The sequence below is a fragment of the Pan troglodytes genome, chromosome 19, assembly GCF_028858775.2.
Source record: "Pan troglodytes isolate AG18354 chromosome 19, NHGRI_mPanTro3-v2.0_pri, whole genome shotgun sequence".
NCBI classification, from domain to species: domain Eukaryota; kingdom Metazoa; phylum Chordata; class Mammalia; order Primates; family Hominidae; genus Pan; species Pan troglodytes.
The window spans coordinates 11206190-11227220 of record NC_072417.2 but is presented as its reverse complement, the minus strand read 5'-3'; the positions used below and the strand labels follow the sequence as shown (position 1 = coordinate 11227220).

Here is a 21031-nt window from a genome sequence, read left to right as displayed (position 1 = left end):
CTCATCTCACTGTGGCCGCGCAGCCCCTCATGGCGTCCATCTTGGACGCCCCTTTGTTCGTGCTCCATGCCCCCCACTTCCTTCTTCCTCATCTCACTGTGGCCGCGTAGCCCCTCATGGCGTCCATCTTGGACGCCCCTTTGTTCGCGCTCCATGCCCCCCACTTCCTTCTTCCTCATCTCACTGTGGCCGCGTAGCCCCTCATGGCGTCCATCTTGGACGCCCCTTTGTTCGCGCTCCATGCCCCCCACTTCCTTCTTCCTCATCTCACTGTGGCCGTGTAGCCCCTCATGGCGTCCATCTTGGACGCCCCTTTGTTCGCGCTCCATGCCCCCCACTTCCTTCTTCCTCATCTCACTGTGGCCGCGCAGCCCCTCATGGCGTCCATCTTGGACGCCCCTTTGTTCGCGCTCCATGCCCCCCACTTCCTTCTTCCTCAGTTCCTCACTCTGGCCGCGTAGCCCCTTATGGCGTCCATCTTGGACGCCCCTTTGTTCGCGCTCCGAGCCTCCCACTTGGCCCTGGCTTTCACGTCTGAGGCCGGAGGGGCGGGGATGTCGCAGTCGCCCTGGGTGGCCTGTTTGTACAAGCCATGGACCAGCAGCTTCTCTTAATCGCTCAGGGGACCCTTCAGCTGCTTGAGGGCCGCGCGCGCCAGCTCGAACTCCACTTGGCACGTGGGGTGGTGGAGGCGGTCCCTGGTGCTAGAAGCTGGAGGTGGAGAGTTGGAATGGCTGTTACTACTCGATCTCAGGGGGAGGAGACAGGCACACGATGTTTGTGTTTTGTCAAGCACAGATTGCAAGCTCGGGGTCCAGCGTATACCCCACCATGTTTGGGCTCACACGGCGCATTTTCTGGGGAGGACCAGCCGTCAAAAAGCGTCTAGGATCCGGAACGCTGCTGTCTGGAGGGGGCGGCGCGGCAGGAGCGCGTTGAGGGACTGTATGTGGCGCGAGCTGGGCGGGAGGGAGTGGAAGCCTCGCGTGGTGCGGCCGCGCTGGGTAGTGGGCGTCCCGGGGGAGGCGCTCGTGGGGGTGAACTGTGTGCGGGGCACGCCCGGGGTTACCAGGTGAGGGTGAATGCGGGGCCGGGGAATCATGAGCCCGCCCCGCTGGGACCCCGGAAGAGGGGCCGGGCAGGGGACGGTGCGGAGGGGTCTAGTGAGCGACGTCCGGGAACCTGAGGGCTGGTGGGAGGTCCTGCCGGAAGGCGGCGCTGTGCGCTTGGCGCGCTCGTTCGTGAGGACTGCGCGTGCGCGGGGGAGGCTGTGGGCGGGGCCGGGCGGAGGTTGTGAGCAGGGCCTAGGCGCGGCCGCCGTGGCGCCTGCGCCTCCCATCGTACCGTGCGTCCCGCGCCGCGTTCGAGTTCTCGGAGGGGAGGGGGCGTTAGCCCCGCGCAGCCGCCGGCGTCGCCGCCATGGACCTAGGTGGGTGCCGCGGCTCCCCGGCCCCGGGCTGCGTCCAGCAATGCGCCACCAGGGCGGTGCTGCCCCGTTGGGTCTCCTCATGCCGCGCACGCTCGCGCGGGCCCGGACCGAAACGTCCTCCGCGTTGGGGCGGGTCTAGGGGTCCCGGGGTGGCCTTGGCGGGGGGTGGTCCGGGTCCCGCCGCGTGTTGGGCCGCGGCTTGCCGCCTCCGGCCCCCCGCGCTTCAAAACACGGAGCAGACGTGAAGTTAGAGCCCCTGGAAGCGCCTGGGGCTCGCGCACGTGCTTTGGGAAACGGGCTCCCTCCGAGCACCCCTGGGCGCCCCGACGGCCTCATTTCCTGAACGGCAACTGCGTTCTTGAGCAAGCGTCTTAAAGCTCCAAGTGTCTTACGCTCATGACGTTTCCTCATCGACAGAGCGGGGAGAATGGAAGTGTGTCTCCCCACTGAGTTTTGGGCGACTTTGCATTGAGATCGCCGAGGTACAGTGTCCCTTGTGGGGTTGCGCGGGTCACACCCGCGGTTGGGGCGGCTGCGCTCCTGAGGTGTCACTTTGTGAACCTGCGTGCGTCCTGATTCAGAATCTTACAGGCAAGGTCTGGGAGGGAGCCCACAGGAACTAGATGCTCCCTGCTAAATCTTGGCACACGCTGCTAAGACCAGGAGGCTGTTCTGGGAGAGCTGGGGGTGAGGCACCCCGAGATGTGTCAGCAGTAGTAGGCTGGGGGGAAATGGTCTGGTCCCCGCCCCCAGACAGCTTTTCAGGAGCGGAATGGCAGAGCTCTAAGGGCTTGGAGCCCCTCAGCCGTAATTGCTTCCCAGCCCCACCACATTCAGGCTGGGACACCCTCAGCAAATCGTTTCTGCGCCTCAGTGTCCTTATCTCTAGAGCAAGAATAGTAGTCCTCAAAAGGTGATTGTGAATAGAAGAGATCTTACCTGTGTACCACCTAGCACAGTGTCTGGCATGGAGTAGGCGCTTAATAAACCTAAGAAGCGGGCTGTGGCAAGCACTAGTTAACCATCCATGATAGAGTACCGGAGTATTTTCCAGCTAGTAACCGCCATGAGACTTACTACTTCAAACTGTGCGTACTTAATGCGCCTGGAAGGCAGGTGTTTAGGGCCAAACATCTGCTCAACTAAGCCAATAATGCAATAAAATTAAATTTACAGCGTCAGGAGGGACCATATTTTGGGACCCTGGGAGAGCCTCCTGAGCCAGAAAGAAGGGCGGTAACCCCCAGGGAGGTCCCCTCTGCAGTGTAACCCTCCCTGGGAGTCGGTCTCAGCCACTGTGAGATGAGATGGATTGCCTCCACAAGTAGGTTACATAGTGCTGAGCCCTTGGCCTGCTGCCGCTCCCATAAATGGTGGGAGGGGAAAGATGGTCCTTAGTCTCCTGGAGTCAGTGTTTTCTCTGCTGGTGTCTGGCCTGTGAAAATGGGGAATATGAGCTCTTGGGGGCATGACAGACTGAGGAAGGAGTAGCATCTCTCAATCCTGGGAAAGGGGAGATGACTCAGGAATGAGGAATAGGGAGCAGTGTTTGCACCCTCGTTTTAGTTTCTGGGCCAAAGGAAACATACCTGATAAAGACCTACATCCTTTGATGTTTCTGAGCTGGGGGAGGCAAAGAATAGTGACAAGATGCTGGTCTTGCCAACCATGAAAAGGTTTGGGGAAACCAACATTTACTGAGCACTTAATTAGACTCTGTAACCAGATTCTTATTGTAGCTCTATCTCATTTATCCATCATAGCGTCCCGGGGAGATGGGGTCAGGAGATAGCAGTGCCAACCCACTAGCAAGGGCTTGACTGGTATATATCACATGATCCCCAAAGGCATAACATGAAGTCTGTATTATCCCCACATATGCAGAAGGAAGGCTTGGAGAAGCAATCTGACCAAGATCACATCCCTTTTTTTTTTTTGGAGATTGGGGTGGAGTCTCACTATGTTACCCCAGCTAGTCTGGAACTCCTGGCCTCAGGGATCCACCTGCCTCAGCCCCCCAAGTAGCTGGGATTACAAATGCTAGCCACTGAACCTGGCCAGAATCACATCATTTTTAAATGGCTGAACTAGGATTTAAACCCATGTCTGATTAAACATCCCAAGATGCTTTCCATGGTAAGTCTGTGTCAATCGTTAGTTCCCTGAAGGAAGGCTTAATCTAGCACAGTATTTTCTGTATCTACTCCCTGGTTTCTCCCACAGAGCTAGGGCCATGAGTAGCTTGTTTTTGACTGGAAGGAGCTGTGGGGTGGACCGTTTCCCTGAAAGGTAGGATGTTTGAAGCCTGTTCCCAAGGCAAGTTTATAAAGAGTGAAGGCAGGGCTTGTCTGATTCCTTCTGTGCCCATTACTCTGTGGCTATGTGATTGCTCTGTGCCCATTACCCTGTGGCTGTGTGATTGCTCTGTGCCCATTATCCTGTGGCTGTGTGATTGCTCTGTGCCTATTACCCTGTGGCTGTGTGATTGCTGCTGTGCCCATTATCCTGTGGCCGTGTGATTGCGCTGTGCCCATTATCCTGTGGCTGTGTGACTGCTCTGTGCCCATCATCCTGTAGCCGTGTGATTGCTCTGTGCCCATTATCCTGTGGCTGTGTGATTGCTGCTGTGCCCATTATCCTGTGGCCGTGTGATTGCTCTGTGCCCATTATCCTGTGGCTGTGTGACTGCTCTGTGCCCATTATCCTGTAGCCGTGTGATTGCTCTGTGCCCATTATCCTGTGGCTGTGTGATTGCTGCTGTGCCCATTATCCTGTAGCCGTGTGATTGCTGCTGTGCCCGTTACCCTGTGGCTGTGTGATTGCTCTGTGCCCATTATCCTGTGGCCGTGTGATTGCTGCTGTGCCCGTTACCCTGTGGCTGTGTGATTGCTCTGTGCCCATTACCCTGTGGCTATGCTCCCTTCATCTGTCATGAGAAGCTCAGCTGTCATGTCCTGTGGTACATGCTCAGTGGCCCCTGTAGTTTGTACTGTCCTCCTATTTCTAAAACCCTCTCCCCACATCCTCTGCTGGCCCAGCCTTTGCTGGAGGGTCTCGCCTCAGCAGCCCAGCTTTTTCTTTTCACACACTTTTCCTGAAGGATCTCATTCACCGTCTTGGTTCCAGTGATCCCCTCTGGGCAGATACCTCTCAGAATCACATTTCCCAGCTGACTTCCCTCCTGAACTTCCACCCGGCATTTCCGTTGCTGGAGGACATCTGTACCTTGATGGCCAAAGCTGAACTCATCTTTCCTCACACCTGCTCTGATTCTCCTCCATTCCCTGTATGTGATGTCACCTGGTGGCCTCCCAGTTCCCAGGCTGGAGAGCTCGGAAGCCATTCTGGATTCCTCGGCCAAGTCCTTCTGACTCCAGCTGTGCAGTGGCTCTTGTAGTCATCCCTTCTCCCCTTCTGCTGATGTCATTTAAAACCCTTGTCATCTCTAACCATGACAGCCTACTAACAGCAGTGGCCATCTGGAAACATTTTCACTATACTGTCTTATTTGGCTTGTCTATGTGCAGGACCCTTGAACATCTGTGAAGAAATGACTATTCTGCATGGAGGCTTCTTGCTGGCTGAGCAGCTGTTCCACCCTAAGGCACTGGCAGAATTAACAAAGTCTGACTGGGAACATGTTGGACGGCCCATCGTGGAGGCCTTAAGGGAGATCTCCTCGGCTGCAGCACACTCCCAGCCCTTTGCCTGGAAGAAGAAAGCCCTGATCATCATCTGGGCCAAGGTTCTGCAGCCGCACCCCGTGACCCCGTCCGACACAGAGACACGGTGGCAGGAAGACCTGTTCTTCTCGGTGGGCAACATGATCCCCACCATCAACCACACCATCCTTTTCGAGCTGCTCAAATCCCTGGAAGCTTCTGGACTCTTTATCCAGCTCCTGATGGCCCTGCCCACCACCATCTGCCATGCAGAACTAGAGCGCTTTCTGGAACACGTGACCGTTGACACTTCTTCCGAAGACGTGGCCTTCTTCCTGGACGTCTGGTGGGAGATGATGAAGCACAAGGGTCACCCGCAGGACCCCTTGCTCTCCCAGTTTAGTGCAATGGCCCATAAGTACCTGCCTGCCTTAGATGAGTTCCCCCATCCTCCAAAGAGGCTTAGGTCAGACCCAGACGTGTGCCCCACCATGCCCCTGTTGGCCATGCTGCTCCGCGGGCTGACGCAGATCCAGAGTCGGATCCTGGGCCCGGGGAGGAAGTGCTGTGCGCTGGCCAACCTGGCTGACATGCTGACTGTGTTTGCACTGACAGAGGACGACCCCCAGGAGGTGTCTGCAACCATGTATCTGGACAAACTGGCCACGGTGATCTCCGTGTGGAACTCGGACACTCAGAATCCCTACCACCAGCAGGCGCTGGCAGAGAAGGTGAAGGAGGCAGAACGGGATGTCAGCCTGACCTCGCTGGCCAAACTCCCCAGTGAGACCATTTTCGTGGGCTGCGAGTTCCTGCACCGCCTGCTGCGGGAGTGGGGGGAGGAGTTGCAGGCCGTGCTCCACAGCAGCCAGGGGACAAGTTACGACAGCTACCGGCTGTGCGACAGTCTGACTTCCTTCAGCCAGAACGCGACGCTCTACCTGAACCGCACCAGCCTGTCCAAGGAGGACAGGCAGGTGGTCTCTGAGCTGGCGGAGTGTGTCAGGGACTTCCTGAGGAAAACGAGCACGGTGCTGAAGAACAGGGCCTTGGAGGACATCACAGCTTCCATTGCCATGGCCATCATCCAGCAGAAGATGGACCGCCATATGGAAGTGTGCTACATTTTTGCCTCTGAGAAGAAGTGGGCCTTCTCGGACGAGTGGGTAGCCTGCCTGGGGAGTAACAGGGCCCTCTTCCGAGAGCCAGACTTGGTGTTGAGGCTGCTGGAAACAGTGATAGACGTCAGCACAGCTGACAGAGCCATCCCTGAGTCTCAGATCCGGCAGGTGATCCACCTGATCCTGGAATGTTACGCAGACCTCTCCCTGCCAGGTAAAAATAAAGTCCTTGCAGGTATCCTGCGTTCCTGGGGGCGAAAGGGCCTCTCTGAAAAGTTGCTGGCTTATGTGGAGGGTTTTCAGGAAGACCTCAATACAACTTTTAACCAGCTCACTCAGAGTGCCTCCGAACAGGGCTTGGCAAAAGCTGTGGCCTCCGTGGCCCGCCTGGTCATAGTGCACCCGGAAGTCACGGTGAAGAAAATGTGCAGCCTGGCTGTGCTCAATCTCGGCACCCACAAGTTCCTGGCCCAGATTCTCACTGCCTTCCCTGCCCTTAGGTTTGTGGAAGAGCAGGGTCCCAATTCATCTGCCACTTTCATGGTGTCATGCCTCAAAGAAACCGTCTGGATGAAGTTCTCTACACCCAAGGAAGAAAAGCAGTTTTTAGAGCTCCTGAACTGCCTGATGCATCCCGTGAAACCCCAAGGGATTCCAGTGGCTGCTCTTCTTGAGCCAGACGAGGTGCTGAAGGAATTTGTCCTGCCTTTCTTGAGGTTAGATGTTAAAGAGGTAGACCTCAGTCTGAGGATCTTCATCCAGACTCTAGAGGCAAACGCGTGCCGAGAGGAATACTGGCTCCAGACCTGCTCCCCATTTCCACTCCTCTTCAGCTTGTGCCAACTCTTGGACAGCTTCAGCAAATACTGGCAGCTTCCCAAGGAGAAGCGGTGCCTCTCTTTGGATAGGAAGGATCTAGCGATCCGTATCCTGGAGCTCCTGTGTGAGATTGTATCAGCCAATGCTGAGACCTTCTCCCCGGATGTCTGGATCAAGTCCCTGTCCTGGCTCCACCGCAAGTTAGAACAGCTAGACTGGACTGTGGGCCTGAGGCTGAAGAACTTCTTCGAGGGGCACTTCAAGTGTGAAGTGCCAGCCACACTTTTTGAGATCTGTAAGCTTTCAGAAGACGAGTGGACCTCCCAGGCCCACCCAGGGTACGGGGCTGGCACGGGGCTCCTGGCCTGGATGGAGTGCTGCTGCATCTCCAGCGGCATCTTGGAGAGGATGCTGTCTCTCTTGGTGGTGGATGTGGGCAATCCTGAGGAAGTCAGACTGTTCAGCAAAGGCTTTCTGGTGGCCCTGGTGCAAGTCATGCCTTGGTGCAGCCCTCAGGAGTGGCAGCGCCTTCACCAGCTGACCAGGAGACTGCTGGAGAAGCAGCTCCTCCATGTCCCCTATAGCCTGGAATATATTCAGTTTGTTCCCCTGCTCAACCTGAAGCCCTTTGCCCAGGAGCTGCAACTCTCCGTCCTCTTCCTGAGGACTTTCCAGTTTCTCTGCAGCCATAGCTGTCGTAATTGGCTTCCTCTGGAAGGCTGGAACCACGTGGTCAAACTCCTCTGTGGCAGTCTGACCCGCCTCCTGGACTCAGTCAGGTCGATACAGGCAGCTGGCCCTTGGGCTCAAGGACCAGAGCAGGACCTGACCCAGGAAGCCCTGTTTGTTTACACCCAGGTGTTCTGCCATGCTCTGCACATCATGGCCATGCTCCACCCGGAGGTCTGTGAGCCACTCTACGTTTTAGCCTTGGAAACCCTCACCTGCTATGAGACTTTGAGCAAGACCAACCCTTCTGTCAGCTCCTTGCTCCAGAGGGCACACGAGCAGCGCTTCTTAAAGTCCATTGCTGAGGGCATCAGCCCTGAAGAACGGCGCCAAACCCTGTTGCAGAAGATGAGCAGCTTCTGACTTGGCGTGGGGAGCTGGGCCCCAACATGGCAGGTCTGCAGAAGATGAGCAGCTTCTGACTCGGCGTGGGGAGCTGGGCCCCAACATGGCGGGTCTGCAGAAGATCAGCAGCTTCTTACCTGTGCGGGAGCAAAAAAGCTGGGCCTCAACATGGCAGGTCTGTAGGGGCCAGACCCGAGCAGCCTGGACTTTACAGTTACGTGAAACTGTCCACAAAAAGTCATGGCAATAATGGTGTAAAGAAAATAGTTTCTTGGGTATTTGTAACGTACAGACTATCATAAAAATTCTCCTCTTTCGCATCTCACTTTGTCTCTTCTAAGTCGGCCTCAGCAATAGCCCACGATTAAATATGCTCTGAAATTGGGTTTAGTATCTTCAAGATCAAATCCAGCCGGGAGGAACATGTTCATAACTGGACTTTTCCATCCTAGATTTTGGCAAATAAGCCCAAAGTTGAAACCATGTGAGTGGAAAAAGCATTACAGGGTACGTATAACCCCCTTCAAGAGTTATTTCGTCTTTTAATGTTTTTTTCTTGAGGTATCTTGGAAAGGACAGCAGCTTGGAAAAGAATCCAGTCCAGCCCTGGCTCTGCCTCTGGCCATGAGATTGCTGTGCCCAAGAGGCCTGCACAATTCTAAAATGAGAGGATTGGAGGACCAAGATAAACTCAGTGGCGAGGGGCTAGGTTAGTGACCTCAAGAAAATGGGTCCCCTCTGAATTGAGGAGTGCGTACAGTCTTTGTTGCTCAGACTAGCCTTGAACCCCTGGACTCAAGTGATCCTCCCACCTCAGCCTCCTGAGTAGCTGGGACAATAAGCACACCCACTTCCCATACAGTCTTAACTCCATCTATTCAGTCACCCCCAAAGGGGCTACTGTGAAGACGAGACATGGCAAACCCAGCAGAGATGTGCTGAATGGATGGGTCACGTTAGCTTTTGCCTCAGGAGGGGTTGTCAAGATTTGGATGAATGAATGGTTTGGATAAGGGAATGATGTGTGCAGGAACATAAAAAATGAGTTTGGGCCAGGTGTGGTGGCTCACACCTGTAATCTCAGCACTTTGGGAGGCCGAGGCGGGAGGATCACTTGAGACCAGCCAACATATGGAAGCCCTGTCTCTACAAAAAAAAAACCCCACAAAAATTAGCTAGGTGTGGTGATACACAGCTGTAGTCCCAGCTACTCAGGGGGCTAAAGCAGGAGGCTCACTTGATCCTGGAAGGTAGAGGCTGCACTAAGCTGAGATCAGACCACTGCACTCCAGCCTTGGTGACAGAGTGAGACCCTGTCTAAAACAAAAAAAAAAAAATTGAGAGTGGGCTAGGCACGGTGGCTCACACCTATAATAATCCCAGTGCTTTGGGAGGCTGAGGCAGGAGGAGCACTTGAGGCCAGGAGTTTGAGACCAGCCTGGGCAACAGAGATAACCTGTCTCTACAAAAAGAAAAAAAAATGAGTTTAAGGTGTCTGAGGTATGAGGAAACTATGAGAATTGGCTGGGGACATGTTTAATGTGTGAGATGAAAGGGGGAAAAATATGTCCCATCACTCCCTCCGTATCCACACCCTCCTTCACAATGGGGCATTACTCAGGTTCTCCTCAGGTAAAGTAGGCTTGGCTCCCTGACCAATAATCGGTCTTCCACTCTCCCAATTCCTAGTAAGATTCACTTATGAAGAGAGGAAAGGGTCTCAAGTTACGTGTGACCACTACGCTTGAACTCTGGGAACCTTCAATGTATTACTGAGACCATGAACCACACAAATAGGTTTGAGTGAGGTGTGAGCTAGACCTTTCTGGAGGCTGAAAGCATTCACACACACACCCCTCTGCTAGTTACATGGACACAGACCTTGAGCCACAGCACACAGCAGCCAGTCGAGCTAGGTCACAGGATGATTCTTACAGGACACTGATATTGATGTATTTCACAAATGAGAATAAGTTGGGAATGTTAGTGCAATTTAATCACCGTAAGGGTGACTTTTAAAGATACACTGATAGTTAAAAAAAAAAAAAAGACAATTAAAAAATAGCATTTTGTTTTTTAAATGGCACCCATTAAAGACTCAACAGTCAAAATGAGACAAATGAGTCCTTTAGACGTTCACAGACAATTAAAAGGCACTTTAAAAATCCACTTTTTAAACTACCACTTGAGAACACATGGTAGCACAGTCTCAAATCCATCCTAGTTGATCGGGAATGATGAGTGTTGGCACCAGAAAATCCTGCTTGCAGGAGGGGGCGCAGGTGTCGGTCCATGGGACAGCCACTGGCCAGGCTAGCTGCCGCCTCACTCTGCAGCCTTCTGTGGCTAAATGGCAGGACGGACACACAGGAATGGGCTTTGGACCACAAGCTCTGGCGTATCGGGAGGCAAAGCACTCAAGTACTCTGCAGTCTAGATGACACATTTCATGGTTTGGAGGACAGAAGTTGGTTTCCACATCACATGAAAAGGACAGTGTCACAGTGGGGTTACCCAGTAAACAGCTACCAAAGCCATCATTTCACGTTTCCCTTTAGTTTTTATGAGCACGCCCTCTGCATGTGGATATGGGGAAAGCTGGGCATGAAGGGGTGTGTTAAAAAGAACAGCATCTGTGACTGACTGCAGTAAGCTCACAAGTTTGACACTGTCAGACTTAGCAAGTCAGCCTGCAAAGGTTGTGCTGACCTCTTGGCCACACTACCTACTCAGGTTCCCATCCATGCCTCCTGCCTGCCCCCACCCCCAGCCCCACCAGTGAGACTTCTGATTGGAAGTCTATAGACATAAGAATTCAACTCTGACCCATGGATGAGAGGATGAGGCAAAGAACCAATGGGTTATCTAGTAAACGATCAATAACTACCTACCCACAATGATTGTCCCAGGCCCATGTCACAAGAAGACATTACTTCCAAGAACCAAGTCATCCCGTGCTTCTGTGGGCCCAGTGCCATGGGTACTGCCCTGAGTGGTTTGGAAGGTGGGTAGCCGCTGATACAGGGACAGGCAGATGTGCAGACACTTACCACCCTGGTCCACCGATCCCACCCCATGCTTCCACCTCCCAGAGCTCTTGAGATAAGACCCTAAGAAGGATCCTTGGGCTTGCATTAAAACCACTTTGCTGTCCGTGGAGGTCTGACAGGACCCAATAGTTGTTACTACAAAAGTGCTTTTGCAAACAGGGCAGGTTAGAAGAAGGAGGTAATATGAATATTCTTTAGAAAAACTCAAATCCATCTGCTTATCAATACCCAAAGTCTGAGGCCACCCAGGGCACAATCTGGTCCATGGAATGCTGAGTGGAGGAGGCAGCTGGTGTGAGGCTGCGCCTGACTCCCAGGAGCATTTAGCCATCCTTTTTGGCTTGGGGAGTGTCAAAGAGCCGGACCGCCTTCCTGCACAGCAGACAGAACCAGTAGATCTGAGGAGCTATGAGGAAGGCATTGGCCACGTTGCAGTAGAAGGGGATGCTGAAGGGTACTTGGAGCAGGCTTAGTCCCTGCTGGTGGCCATAGGACCAGTACATGAAGGGGAAGAGAAGGATCCGGCAGGAAAGGAAGGTGGCCAGCGTGAGGATTCCATTCACCTTGTACAGAAGGGTGTGCTGCTGCTTTAGCTGCAATAGAAGAGGAAGGAAAAAGGTAAGGTCACCAAGAAGCTGGGCATCAGGGAGCGACTGGCCCAAGTCCCACCACAGTAAATGCCACACAGGTGCAGGTGCTCATCAAGACCTTGGCTGTCAGATTCCCTGGCGCCCAGACGTTTGTCTAGTTTTCTAACACTTGGAGAAGACATTCTTGAACACTATCATATTGAGATGTGCAAATAACCTCATTTTCTCCAATAGTGATTTTGAATTTGACCCAGGCCACCCAGCTGACAGGAGTACAGGAACCGTGGATTAAAGTATGTGTGTAACCAGGGAAAAAATAGAATGAGCTGTATCAAACTATCAAACTTAGATCAAACCTACAATTTCACCCCCACTGGCTGAGATGATCAGCTGACCTTTAAGGCTGTTTTAGGATCTCTCATCCCACTCTCCTGGCACTAGGGATTTCTCCACACCCACCATCTCGAAAGGAAAAGCAGAATCCACTCCCTCCCACACTCTTTCTGCCATTTCATTCATGCATGCCTGAATCAGAGCCCTCACTCTCTCTGCCATTCATTCATACATGCCTGAATCAGAACCCTCACTCTCTCTGCCATTTCATTCATACATGCCTGAATCAGAACCCTCACTCTCTCTGCCATTTCATTCATACATGCCTGAATCAGAACCCTCACTCTGTCATTTCATTCATACATGCCTGAATCAGAGCCCTCACTCTCTCTGCCATTTCATTCATACAGGCCTGAATCAGAGCCCTCACTCTGTCATTTCATTCATACATGCCTGAATCAGAACCCTCACTCTCTCTGCCATTTCATTCATACATGCCTGAATCAGAGCCCTCACTCTGTCATTTCATTCATACATGCCTGAATCAGAACCCTCACTCTCTCTGCCATTTCATTCATACATGCCTGAATCAGAACCCTCACTCTCTCTGTCATTTCATTCATACATGCCTGAATCAGAGCCCTCACTCTCTCTGCCATTTCATTCATACATGCCTGAATCAGAACCCTGCCCAGCGACACAAACGGAGTGCTCAGTTCTGCCGTGAAGATGCAGCCGACAAAGAAGTCCCCAAGGTCTCCCCGGAGCCTCTGCGGATGACGAAACGAAAAGGGGAAGTAAGTGGAGGTTAATAAACCACCAAAAGGAAAATTCCAACGAGTGCTACTGAAAAGGGTAACCGTGACGGGCAAAGGACGCTCAATAGGCAAGCGCAGACTACTGTCCCGCTGCTTCCGTGGCAACAGCACTTTGATGGTCCAAGCCCTAGGATCCAGAGGCAAATTCAGACAGGATGACAGCGTCCCACACCAAGCTCTGAATTTTGATGACAGCCGGAAGGAAGGCTGCAGCCTACTTTTGTGTATCGAACTTAGTCATGCCAAGACACTCAGCCTGTTCGGTTCAACAAAATGTGCCAGGCCCTGTGCTAGATGTTCTGGTTCCTAGATGGTAGGTCCCAGAGACTTCTTAAAGAATTTAATGCACGTTACCCTTTTTATTTATTTTCTTTTTTTTTTTTTTTGAGACGGAGTTTTGTTCTTGTTGCCCAGGCTGGAGACCAATGGCGTGATCTCAGCTCACTGCAACCTCTGCCTCCCGGGTTCAAATGATTCTCCTGCCTCAGGCTCCTGAGTACCTGGAACTACAGATGTACAGCGTCACACCCGGCTAATTTTTGTATTTTTAGTAGAGATGGGGTTTCACCATGTTGGCCAGGCTGGTCTCGAACTTCTGACTGGGATTACAGGCATGAGCCACCTCGCCCGGCCTCCTTTTTCAAGAAAGCAGTAAGCATGGTAAAATATCAGCTCTGCCACTTAGTACCACTGAGAGATATAAGAATACTCTTAGAGCCCCAGTTTCTTCATCTACAGCATAAGGCTAATAGTTTCTAATATTTAGCAAGCTATGAACTTTTAAATCACATGCCTGGCAGGGCGCGGTGGCTCACGCCTATAATCCCAGCACTTTGGGAGGCTGAGACGGGAGGATCCCTTGAGCCCAGGAGTTCAAGATCAGCCTGGGCATCATAAGGAGACCCCCATCTCTTTATTTAAAAAATAAAATAAAACTACATGCCGGCCAAGAGCAGTGGCTCACGCCTGTAATCCCAGCACTTTGGGAGGCTGAGGCAGGTGGATCACCTAAGTTCAGGAGTTTGAAATCAGCCTGACCAATATGGTGAAACCCCGTCTCTACTAAAAATATAAAAATTAGCCAGGCGTGGTGGCGTGCATCTGTAAACCCAGCTGCTTGGAAGGCTGAGGCAGGAGAATCACTTGAACCCGGGAGGCAGAGGTTGCAGTGAGCCATTGCACTCCAGCCTGGGCAACAAGAGCAAAACGCCATCTCAAAAAAATGAGTAAATAAATAAATGAATAATTAAAAAAATAAAACGCATGCCTTCCCCTGGCAGGCACTCAAGAGTGAGGAATTTCCCCTCAGCTTTCCCAGTGCTTTTCCTTGTTGGGTGGGCTTTTATGGGGAAATGGATCTGGGGAGAAAGTAGGAGGCTATTTGCTTTGAGAATCTGTGTTTTGTGACCTAAGAATAATCCACACAGTGCTCTCTGGCACTGTTATGTTGCTTTGTATTATATTTGTATTTTATATTGTTTTTATCTTGTATTGAACTAAGGATAGAACCTCTGACAAATGCTAGGGAATCACAGAGCGCTGGGGGTTTGTTAAAAAGAATGTTGGGGCCGGGTGCAGTGGCTCACGCCTGTAATCCCAGCACTTTGGGAGGCCTAGGCAGGAGGATCACTTGAGTCCAAGAGTTTGAGACCAGCCTGGGCAACATGGAGAAACTCTACAAAAATTACAGGAATTAGCTGGACGTTGTAGTGTGTGCCTGTGTTCCCAGCTTCCTGGGAAGCAGAGGCAGGAGGATCACTTGAGGCCAGTAGTTTGAGGCTACAGTGAGCTGTGATCCCACAACTGCACTCCACCCTGGGTGACAGAGTGAAACCCTGTCTCAAAAAAGAAAAACAAAGTATGTTGATGTTGGTAAGGAGGATCATGAACGTTTCATGTGTAATGGTGTTCCTCCACTATTCACCTGGGGGAGGTGGCTCTGAAGCAGCAGGCACAAGGAGAATGGGTGCCTATGAGTGGCAAAGAAAAGAGGGGCAATCCCGACTCCTAAGTAACGGTCAAGACATCCAGCTCAGGCCGGGCGCAGTGGCTCATGCCTGTAATCCCAGAACTTTGGGAGGCCGAGGCGGGCGGATCACTTGAGTTCAGGAGTTTGAAATCAGCCTGGCCAACATGGCAAAACCCCATCTGTACTAAAAATACAAACATTAGCCGGGCGTGGTGGTGGGCACCTGCAATCCCAGCTACTCAGGAGAATCGCTTGAACCCAGGAGGCGGAGGTTGCAATGAGCTGAGATCACACCACTGCACTCCAGCCTGGGCGGCAAAGTGAGACTCTGTCTCAAAAAAAAAAAAAAAAAAAAGACACCCAGCTCAACCCAGCTGCTGGTCTGCTGTCCTGGAAGGCCATACCTGTGCAACTGGCACAAGGACAAAGAGAATGACCGCGTGATGTGTGATCATGAGGCGGTTTCGACTTAGGAAGTTGCGAAGAGTGAGGGAGGGCGCACGGTTCTGGTCTCTGGTTCGGCACCATTCACAGAGGTACATGGCGTACGAGTCATAGATCATGTATGGAATCAGAAACCACACATATTCCCGGGCAAGCCAGTGCCTGAAAGAAAGCATACGAATGGCCTGTGAAGTCATTGTGGATGTCCATTAGGAAGGCTCACAGCCAAGCTTGGTGCTTGATCAGCTATTATTATTCCAAATACTTTACAATAAAGATGTTGAAACTGATAAACAGGGAGAGTAGACCACTTGCTCTCAGTTTCAGGGCCAATTCGTGAGTGTCAAAGGCAAAAAGCAGGCATTCACTCAGCCCTGCCTGTTGAAGCAGCTTGCTGTCACTACTTGCCTGACTTAGCTACTAATTTGTAGTAGATGGTGTGGCATTTTGTGATAAAACTGATTTTGATATAGATAGATATACAAATGATTCAACGGCCCCACCAAGAAGCTGGTTTGGAAAGTGTCCCAAATCACAAATCCAACATTTCTAGTTTAACTCCTCAGCTGCTCAACAGTTGGGGGTTTTACTAACTTAAATCCTGGAACCTGTGAGTTTTCTCTTGTCTGCATGCAACCCCACTCTATGGAGTTTCTGGGAGGCAACCCTGGCCATTTTCTTTACAATTCTAGAGCTGGCCAGGTTCGGTGGCTCACACCTGTAATCTCAGCACTTTGGGAGGCTGAGGCGGGTGGATCACTTGAGGTCAGGGGTTCAAGATCAGCCTGGCCAACATGGCGAAACCCCGTCTCTACTAAAAATACAAAAATTAGTCAGATGTGGTGGCACACACCTGTAGTCCCAGCTACTTGGGAGGCTGAGACAGGAGAATCACTTGAACCCGGGAGGCGGAGGTTGCAGTGAGCCGAGATCACACCACTGCACTCCAGCCTGGGTGACAGAGTGAGATTCCATCTAAAAAAAACAAAAACAAAAAAACCCAAAAAGCAATTCTAGAGATAATCTCAATTCCATTAAGAAAAGCAGGTCTGGAGGCTGGGCGTGGTGGCTCACACCTGTAATCCCAGCACTTTGGGAGGCCGAGGCGGGCAGATCACGAGGTCAGCAGTTCGATACTTGCCTTATCAACATTGTGAAACCCCGTCTCTACTAAAAATACAAAAATTAGCTGGGCATGGTGGTGCGCACCTGTACTCCCAGCTACTTGGGAGGCTGAGGCAGGACAATTGATTGAATCTGGGAGGCATAGGTTGCAGTGAGCCGAGATGGTGCCACCGCACTCCAGCCTGGCAAAAGAGTGAGACTCCGTCTCAAAAAACACACAAAACACAACAAAAAAAGCAGGTCTGGAAATGAGCCTGGAGCTCAAGGGCCACATTACGGCGGTTAGGTACCAGGAGAGAGGCTAGGTCAAAAGACAGTTTTCCCATTTACTTATCCAAAGGGGCTGAATCAGTATTTGCTGAATGGAAATCATAGTTGATCACCGTCCTAGAGCAGATTAGAAGGGAAGCCTCTACAATTCATACAACGTGGTTCCCAATGATAAGCATTCCACAGATGTTTTCTGTGAAGAAACATCTAAATTGAAATCATGTACTATTTGAGGATTCCATTCACGTGGTCAGCAAACGTTTGATGCACATCCACGTGTTAGGTAGAAAACCATTTCGTTTTATGGTTCTCAAACTACCTGAACATCAGAATCACCTGCAGTGCTTGTTAAGAGCTCCAGTCCCCAGAGGTTCTAAATTGTAAGCCGAGGGCCCTGAAATCTGTATTAACTTTGTCTCTGATTTCGGACGGAGCCAGTCCGCTGAACTGCAACACTGGAAATACAGTCTACAGAGACGCCATCTGATTTGTGCTCTTGAGCAACTCCACACTTACCACGGCGTAAATAATGAATAAACAAATAAGGCAAGCAAGTAATGGCAAGTATAACACACTGGTAGGTGAATTCATTAGCCAGGTTCCTTTTTTTTTTGGTTTTGGTTTTTGAGACAAAATCTTGCTCTGTCGCCCAGGCTGGATGTAGTGGCGCGATCTCAGCTGACTGCAACCTCCGACTCGTGGGTTCAAACGATTCTCCTGCCGCAGCCTCCCAAGTAGCTGGGATTACAGGCACCTGCCGCCACGTCCGGCTATTTTCTTTTTTTTTTCTTTTTAAGTAGCGATGGGGGTTTCACCATGTTGGCCAGACTGGTCTCAAGCTCCTGACCTCAAGTGATCCGCCCACCTCAGCCTCCCAAAGTGTTGGGATTACAGGCAGGAGCCACCGCACCCGACCTAGCCAGGTTTCTTTTGGTCAAAAAGATGCCATACTTATTCCAGTGCCCATCTATGGTCTCAGGTGCTTTCTTGAAGCAATTTCAAGTAAAATACCTATAAACAGCTACTAAAATTTTAGCTGAAATATAACTGGCCTCTCCCCTTGAAGGGAATCTAGGGTTTTCATGTTTTCACCAATTCAGAGAAGAGATCTGAAATTGTGACTCTTGAGTAGAATCCTCTGAAGATTTATTAGTAAGAGATCTGGATTATAATCTTCACTACTACCAGCCTGTGATTTAACTTTCTTTGTAAAATGAAGATGATAATCCTTGTGTGTCTTACCTGTCAAAGCTACAGTGAAGATTAAATAATTAAATATGGGAAAGCTGGCCAGGCACGGTGGCTCATGCCTGTAATCCCAGCATTTTGGGAGGCCGAGGCGGATGGATCACCTGAGGTCAGGAGCTCAAGACCAGCCTGGCCAACATGGCTTTACTAAATATACAAAAATTAGCCAGACGTGGTGACACATGCCTGTAATCTCAGCTACTCAGGAGGCTGAGGCAGGAGAATCACTTGAACCTGGGAGGTGGAGGTTGCAGTGAGCCGAGATCTCACCACTGCACTCCACTCTGAGTGACAGAGCGAGACTCCATCTCAATAAAAAGAAAGGCGGCGGGGAGGGGGAGTCCTTTTAAATGTTAAAAGGTACTATACAGGCTGGGCACGGTGGCTCACACCTATGATCCCTGCACTTTGGGAGGCCTGAGTGGGAGAATGGCTTGAGCCCAGGAGTTCAGACCAGCGTGGGTGACAGAGCCAGACCCTGTCTAAAACAACAACGTACTATCTGAATTAAGTACTTAAATTGAGAAAACCACCTGGAGCTGTGACTTTGTCATTTTAGTGTCTGAATCCCTGTAAGAATCTGACTAAATCCTTGGCCCCATACCACCTTCTTCCTATAATTTGGGGGGATTTTTAACTCCTTCTATCTAATCGCATTCTATATGAAGGCATAAATGAGAAGGCATATAATAGAAAAATATTTAGTATATAGTATATGAACCCTGAAAGGCCTTTTTTGGCCGGGTGCAGTGGCTCACACCTATAATCCCAACACTTTGGGAGGCCCAGGCAGGAGGATCGTTGGAGCCCAGGAGTTCAAGACCAGCCTGGGCAACACGGAGACCCCTGTCTCTACCAACAACAACAAAAAAAAGTTAGCCAGGTGTAGTAGTGTGTGCCTGTAGTCCAAGCTTGGGAGGCTAAGGAAGACGGGTGGCTTGAACCCTGGAGTTCAAGACTACAGTCAGCTGTCATGATGCCACTGCATCTCAGCCTGAGGTCTCGACAGGAAAAAAAAAAAAAAGTAAAAAATTTGCTGGGTGTGGTGGCTCACGCCTGTAATCCCAGCACTTTGTGAGGGTGAGGCAGAAAAATGACTTGAGCCCAGGAGTTCAAGACCAGCCCGGGCAACATAGTGAGACCCTGTCTTTAAAAAAAAAAGAAGAAGAAGAAGAAAAATTGTACCCAGCCACACCAATATTAACCTTTGGTGTCTACAATCGATGTCACTTGATCTATCGTAGCATCTACCTATTCATCGCCAGTAGCCAGTTTTGTTTTTAAAAAGGCAGAAGGAAAGCACAAAAATCATGACCGCAGGATTGATCCCAAGTAAGACCGCAGGCTAGAGTGAGACGGACGGCCTGCTCAGGCCCCTCGCAGTTCAGTCTCAGCAGGTGAGAAGCAGGACTTGGCAGAGCCCACAGGAGAGCAGGGCCTGGAAAGGCCGTTCAACTTCCTGCACATCCGACTGTGGTCCTTCAACTTGGGAGAAAGTGAGTGTGATTCTAGCAAGACCGGTGGGGAAAAAAAGGCTTGAAATAAAAAAATAAAAGCACCACCATTGTCCAGGTCTAACTACTGTACAAAGTCGACTATTCTGGTCTTAATTTATGATTTGTTTCACTGGAACTGCAGATAGCTGCACATTTCCTGACCTGCCTCTGGACTGAGCTCTGATAGACGTACAAGTCCGTGTTCTAAGCGCTGGGAACCTCTCAATCACCTTTAGCAAATCTGCAGGAAAAACAAGAGCGGCGTTTGCGTGGAAAGGGGTGGTGGGTTGGTTCCTTTCCATGGGGGGGCTCTGCTAACCACACTGGACGTCTATTAGCCAATGATGCTCCAGAGTGAGAACCCAGTGAAGCCGACTGCAAGAATCAGAAGCCACACTCCCAGTCGTAAATGCTTCCACGCTTATCTCTTCCATGAAGGACCTGGATCCCTGGCTCACACCACCTGAAATCAGACTCCGACTCTGTCGTCCTCCCTCATTTCCGTGGACTTTCTCCTAAGCTGGGGGTGCTCGAAGACTCCGGAGAGGAAGAAGGAGCCCATTGTGGTGCCAGCTTTTCCCATTAGTCAGCTTTCTGAGCGCGTGTGCTGCGAGAGCCAGAGCCTGCGAGCTACTGAAATGTGACATTTGCAACAAGCCCCCGGCCCGGGCTCTTACCTGCCGGTGATCACGTCGTTGCAGGAGCGAATGATGACGATCCCCGAGCCGGTGGCCAGCACGGCGTGCACCGAGGAAACCAGCCTAGCGCGGGCGGAGAGGAAAACGGCGCGCGCGCTCAGTCCGGTCCGAGGACCGCAGAGAGCCCAGCCCAGCCCTTCGGCCTGACTCTCCCCAGCCGCCGGCAGATGTGGGGAGCGGGCTCCGGAGGCTCATCGGCCATTCCCGCCCGCCCCGGCCCCGCTCCCGCCAGGGGAGGACGCGGAGGGGCTTCGGGAACTCGGGCCGCCGGGACGCGGAGGGAGCAGCCCCCTGGCTTCCTGCCGCCCCCCTTTTCCGCCCTGGGCCCCGCGGCCGGGTGGGGTGGGGTGGGCAGCGCCCCGGGCCTCGGGGGGCGTCTCGGCGGCGCCGGTACCTGGTGCTGATCATCACGCAGTCGGTGCGGCTCCATCCGGGCTGGGAGCGGCGCAGCGCCCAGGTGCAGAGCGCGAAGAGCCCCGGGAAGAAGAGCGCGCCCCCGGCCAGCGTCAGCAGCATCGGGGCTGCGGGTCCGGCCGCCTCGCTGGCGCCGCGTGGCTGGGTTCGGCTCGGCGCGCCCCGGCCCGGCCGCGCGATTTCAACCCTCCGCCCCTGTCCCCGTCCCGCCTCCGCGCGGCGCTGGCCCCGATCCCGCGGCGCGGCTCTGCGCGTGACCAGGCCCGGCGGCCGCGATAGGGCGGGGCGGGGTCTCTCGCGGTCCCTGGGCCCGGAGGGTTCCCCGGCGTCCCCGGCGGGCGGGTGGGCGGAGGCGGGGACCGAGGCGGCGGCTGTGGCCGGGGCCGCGGCGCGCGCGAGTTCCGAGTCCGCCGCTCCCTCCCGAGCGGCCGCGGGGCCCAGGCGGAGGCGGGAAGGGCCGCGGCTCCCGGC

General features: G+C 52.5%; 2 protein-coding genes across 6 annotated transcripts; one reads left to right on the top strand and one right to left on the bottom strand.

Moving 5' to 3' along the window:
- The first annotated feature begins 1198 nt into the window (after positions 1-1198).
- On the top strand, positions 1199-8430 carry GEMIN4 (gem nuclear organelle associated protein 4). Of its 4 annotated transcripts, none has more exons than XM_009431512.5 (2): positions 1199-1429; positions 4957-8430. In XM_009431512.5, exons 1-2 carry the CDS (start codon positions 1420-1422, stop codon positions 8121-8123), a joined length of 3177 nt encoding a protein of 1058 aa, XP_009429787.2. In that variant the 5' UTR covers positions 1199-1419; the 3' UTR covers positions 8124-8430. The 4 variants fall into 4 exon arrangements, with proteins under 4 accessions (XP_009429787.2, XP_016786599.2, XP_016786600.2 ...); XM_016931110.4 differs by having other exon boundaries at positions 1287-1429; positions 4556-8430; XM_016931111.4 differs by having other exon boundaries at positions 1374-1911.
- Positions 8431-10079: 1649 nt separating this feature from the next.
- Positions 10080-20937, bottom strand: TLCD3A (TLC domain containing 3A). Of its 2 annotated transcripts, XM_016931108.4 has the most exons (5): positions 20541-20937; positions 20126-20209; positions 15270-15471; positions 12753-12848; positions 10080-11748 (listed from the first exon to the last, which is right to left on the bottom strand). In XM_016931108.4, the coding sequence occupies exons 1-5, from the start codon at positions 20660-20662 to the stop codon at positions 11479-11481; spliced, it is 774 nt and encodes a 257-aa protein (XP_016786597.1). In that variant the 5' UTR covers positions 20663-20937; the 3' UTR covers positions 10080-11478. The 2 variants fall into 2 exon arrangements, with proteins under 2 accessions (XP_016786597.1, XP_054525928.1); XM_054669953.2 differs by lacking the exons at positions 10080-11748; positions 15270-15471 and having other exon boundaries at positions 12759-12848.
- Positions 20938-21031: the final 94 nt, after the last annotated feature.

Bases quoted from the DNA above. Each gene is read 5' to 3' on its own strand.
- TLCD3A (XM_016931108.4), bottom strand. From the start codon at position 20,662: ATGCTGCTGACGCTGGCCGGGGGCGCGCTCTTCTTCCCGGGGCTCTTC. The intron at 20,210-20,540 runs GTACCGGCGCCG...CGCCCGCGCTAG, and splicing joins TGCGTGATGATCAGCACCAG to GCTGGTTTCCTCGGTGCACG. The intron at 12,849-15,269 runs GTATGGCCTTCC...CGTCATCCGCAG, and splicing joins TCCTTGTGCCAGTTGCACAG to AGGCTCCGGGGAGACCTTGG.